We start from the raw sequence: 4,733 nt of genomic DNA, 5'->3' as shown, positions 1-4,733 counted from the left end.
TGAATGAGTTTCAAATGAAATAACAGCTATCAAATAGCTGTTTTTTATTATGAATATTATATATCATTTTTATTTTTTTAAAAAACTTAAACTTCTTCAGCTCTATTCTCTCTGCATATTTTCATAGCTCAAAAGTAAAATGATAAATGATAAAAATGATTTTCAACTTTAAACTCTGTGTCAGTTATATAATGAAAAATAAATTAAGAATAGAAATTGCTAAACAGAAGAAGATATGAATTGATATTTTTAATTTATTATTATTTTTATTTAATTTTTCAAATTTTTAATGAAAATTGATAATTTTTATTTTTTTTTTAATATATTCTTTTCACTTCTGTTAACTTTTGAGCTAATCATTTGATTAATTTTTATCATTAGATAAAACTTTAACAGCTTGTCAAAGATTTTTAAACTGTTATAACCTACAACAATACGAATTTTAAAGAGACTATACAAGATGAAATGATTGAGTATAATGATTATATAATTGCAATGATTACTGCTGCGGTGATTATTTCCTCTGCAATTTCAAAATCTGATCTGACTCAGATCACATATGATTTCACAAAATTTTTAATATTGAAAGAAATCATTGATACATCTGATGTGACAGATAATGATTATGAATTTCAAAAGAAAATAACATTGTGTTTTATTTCTGATACTGTTTGAAAGGTTTATGATGAAAGAGTTAAAAGAGTTTTCAGTACTGCAGATGTTTTATTATTTTAAATGCCTGTTCCTGATACACTTTCTGTGTATAGAATGCGTTTTCAACAGCTGGGAGTTATTTTTAAAAATGAGAGCACTATTGCAGAAACTATGAGAGTTCATAAGAAAATATTTAATAGTTATTTTGATTTATCAAAAAATCATACAGCATTTTCAACTCATCTCTTTCCAATGTATAAAAATGCTTTGATTATCAAACTCATTCAATCTATTAAGATAGAGCAGTTGAAATTTACAGATATATTTGAACAATACAATTGACTTCATTCCGTTTCTGAATAATTTCATATTCAAATAAATCTACTCTTTATCATTGTCTGTACTCACTTTAAAGTAGAGGTTTTTGAAGAGGCTCATCACCGTATTCAATCTGATCTTGTTTGTTGAAACTGAAATTCTATAACTTTCATCAATCTTAAATATCATTTTCTTGAACTGATGATTTCTCAGAGCTTTGGATTCCGAAGTTTGGCGCTATTTTATTTTGCCATACAGTATTGAGATTATTTAATTGTTAATCATGAGCACTCAGAAGATATTGGTATTATTATACATTAATTTAATTCTTCACTGTATCTTTAATTTATTGAAAATGTATACATCAAAACATTTACTCTTGATATCTGAACAGAAACTGACTCTCAAATCTCTCAAGTCACTCAAAATATTAAATTTTGTACAATGTGTTACCTTCTCTGTGAATTCAAATTATTCATTTGAATATGCTATGCTGAAGTCTTGAAAAATACACTGAAACTGCTTGGAAAGTGCTTGCTCTGAACTGAGTAAAATATGTGTATATTCACATTGTTGAATATGTTTGAGTAAATACTCTTCTCTTTAAAGATTGTTAACACTGATCAGATAAAAATTGATAGAGAGAAGCTGAGCTATATCACTTATCTACTGATCATCAAATTTGTTTAGAGAAATCAGTTGAATGATTATCTTCTCTGTCAGAATTGTATAGAATTAAAGAATAAGATTCTTTTCATAATCAATTCTGATAATGAATAAAGTGTCACTATATTCATATATAATATATTGAAGTATATAAACTTGTTTTATATATAATTGAAGAGTGCACTTAGAATCTGAATGCAGGTTTTGAAGAATTTATTAAAGACAATATTCAATAACATTCTATTGTTTATCAATACTTTCAAATTCACTGTAGCTTATAACAATTTATGATATGTCTTCAATTTTCATGAAAAGTATTTATTTTAATGATAACTTTTGAAGCTGCTGTTGTTACCGACTTTTATATTTTCTTTGTAAGAGATGGGCTACAAGAGTAATTACAAGAGTAGTGTGAAGTACGCACAAAGGATATTAAGAAGGTAGCAATCTCTATTGTTCAAAGCTAATCGCTGATCTCCTAAAATCCACGGATATCAGCGAGCATTATATAGATAATATTGCCATCGCCACGTATCTATCGCCACGTATCTATTTCCTAATATAGATATCTCCGTTGCGCCTATTACATTCTTTGATCTCTCTTAATTATATTCAACAGAGTTGTCTGATTCAGCTGTTAAAAAGAAATGTTATATGATTGATTTAAAAGTTGTTGAAAGATCTCATAAGTTGTTGAAAGATCTCAGAAGTTGTTGAAAGATCTCAGAAGTTGTTGAAAGATTTCTAATATTATTAAAAATTGATATGTTATATAAAATGATCAAGAATTATATTAAATTGATGAAAGTTGTTAAAAGTTGTTGAACATCAATGCGGTCATCAGATAGCGCTTTGATGTGGGGATTTAAAATGTGTGGGTTTGAAATCTACAAAAGAACATCATTACATTCAAAGTCAACTTCTCAGCTTTTAAAATAAAGAGATATGAATTTGTTAAATACATATCTTCAGATGAATTTACTATCTGATTTAATTTATTATTTTTGAGATGAAAATCTATATTATGAATATTAAATTCTATCTTTCATTAATTTTTCTATATTTCTGTTATATTTTTGACATCATTCAACACTAAGCATTTCTTTTGTATAACCAACTCTTGCTTGTATTTAACATTACACAAGAACTCATCATAAGCACTGTTTGTATATGAATATAACAGAAGAAGAATAATAATAATAATTAAAAAATGTCAGAAATCATCAGAAAATACATTTGATATTTTAATTAAAATTATTGATGATTGAATATATGTTTTAATGGCAAGATCAAGACATTGAATGACTAGATATGATCATGATTGAAAAATTAACAAATCATTCCCATATTCAAAATCAGAGTAACAGTTTTCAATGTGATACTTCATACTCACAATATATGTATTTTTGAATAAAAATTAGTTCAATTGATAGAAAATTGAAAAATTAACCCTTCAAAGTGGTAGAGAAATGGTCTATAAGTGAGGTTGTACAGTGATTCTATCTCAAATGTTATGGTTGGAGCAAATCATTCCTGTGTTGCTAACAAACTGGAACTGTTTTTTCTCAGACGCTCCGCGAAGAGTTTGCTGAGGATGTCCCATTTAGGTTTAGTGTAAGCCCCTTGACAGTTGATTGGCTCAGATGTTAGCAGGACTTGGCAGTAGTTCGGATCGGGTTAGCTTGAAGTGGAGTGGCTGAGTTTTACTGAGATAAGGTGGAACGCTATTGTTATCGAATAAATTGACCAGCATGATCAGCGTTTCATTAGCCAATCCAATCATAAATGAAGATTACATCTGAGGCAGGCTACATTCCAATAGGGGATATCTGTCAGCTGCTATCATAAGGTCGATTGCCTAGTTGTAATAGCATCAACATCCAGTTCCCTAGTATTCCAAGATTTAGTCCCTGATTCGGCCCCTAAGCGGCTGGCTCTGCAACCTTGCCGTTGATTTCCTTCAGGCAGACCTCGCTGTGGTTAGAAATAAAACATCAGCCACTTGGACCATGCAAAGAGCAGGATGTTTTTAACAAACACCAAAGTCGAACCGGGTGGAATGAGGCCCGGAAATCCCCTAAGTTGGATCAGTAATGTACCTGGCTGTAGGCGAAGCGAATACATACCTATTCCCATAGGCATACGGAGTAGTCAGTACTGTATATATGTAATTTGCAACAACCTGGTCACGAGCGCGCTAAGCCTGATTTGGTGTGCCAAGGGTTTGGGGCGTGTGATAGCTGAGGTAAGCGCTCTATCGCGTAACTAGTTATGGGTTGGGTGTTAGGCGACTCGTGTCTAGTCCCAACTTATGCTATTTGCCCTCGATCTTTCGCCTGTATTGAAAGTTTTTTTTCCCACAAGAATATGATGCCACCAGTCAATCAATCAGTTCTACAGCCTTCCCCGAACCGATGGCGCCTCGGATCGCGAATCGAATGCGAACGAATCGAAACGCAGGCTCCGCCAGCAGGCGTCCTTGCAGCTTGGAGTGATGGAGACTGCTCATATATGTTGCGGAAAATGTCAGCAGATAGTGCACCACCTGAGTCTCAAGACCATGTTTCCAAGGAAGTTCATCTGGTACATGAGGGTGGCAGCTCCTCAGCAGTGTGGGCTATTGGCAAAAGCGCCTTTTGCAAAGTCAAATCCTGGCATCCTAGCATGGGGCTTGAGGGGGAGACAATCGCATTTGTTAGGGAACACGTACCTCAAATCCCGGTACCGGAAGTTATTTATTCCTGGATTGATGAAGATCGGACATTCTTGATTCTCAAGAGAGTTCAAGGTGTGACATTGAGAGATGCATGGTCGTCGTTTTCTTCCTTGCAGCGTGACTTGGTCCTCAGGAAAATTGCAAGTATCTGTGACCTACTTGCTTTGAAGACTTCAGCAAAGCTTCAGAGTGTATCCGGAAATCCCTTGCCTGAAAGGTTCCTCGCAGTCGCAAAAGATGGCTTCCTGGGACCTCTCACACCAACTGAGAGTTTGGAATATTTTACTGTCCCAGACTCCGACCTATGTCCCGAAATCGGAAAGGTTTTTTATCAATGCCATGCAGATCTTGGTCCGGGAAATATTATGGTGTCCAAAGA

General features: G+C 33.1%; 1 protein-coding gene across 1 annotated transcript in view; it reads left to right on the top strand.

The window, feature by feature from the left end:
* Nucleotides 1-4,005: 4,005 nt before the first annotated feature.
* Nucleotides 4,006-4,733, top strand: part of HCAG_00835 (predicted protein) — a gene marked incomplete at both ends in the record, with an annotated part of 1,306 nt that continues 578 nt past the window's right edge. Inside the window, one exon of the mRNA XM_001543739.1 lies at nt 4,006-4,705. Coding sequence (XP_001543789.1) covers nt 4,006-4,705 — 700 coding nt within the window. The remainder of the gene's footprint in view (nt 4,706-4,733) is intronic.

Source organism: Histoplasma capsulatum, genomic scaffold (assembly GCF_000149585.1).
Source record: "Histoplasma capsulatum NAm1 scaffold_1 genomic scaffold, whole genome shotgun sequence".
Classification (NCBI taxonomy): Eukaryota; Fungi; Ascomycota; class Eurotiomycetes; order Onygenales; family Ajellomycetaceae; genus Histoplasma; species Histoplasma mississippiense.
The sequence above is the reverse complement of the archived record's forward strand: the minus strand, read 5'-3'. Positions and strand labels throughout refer to the sequence as shown.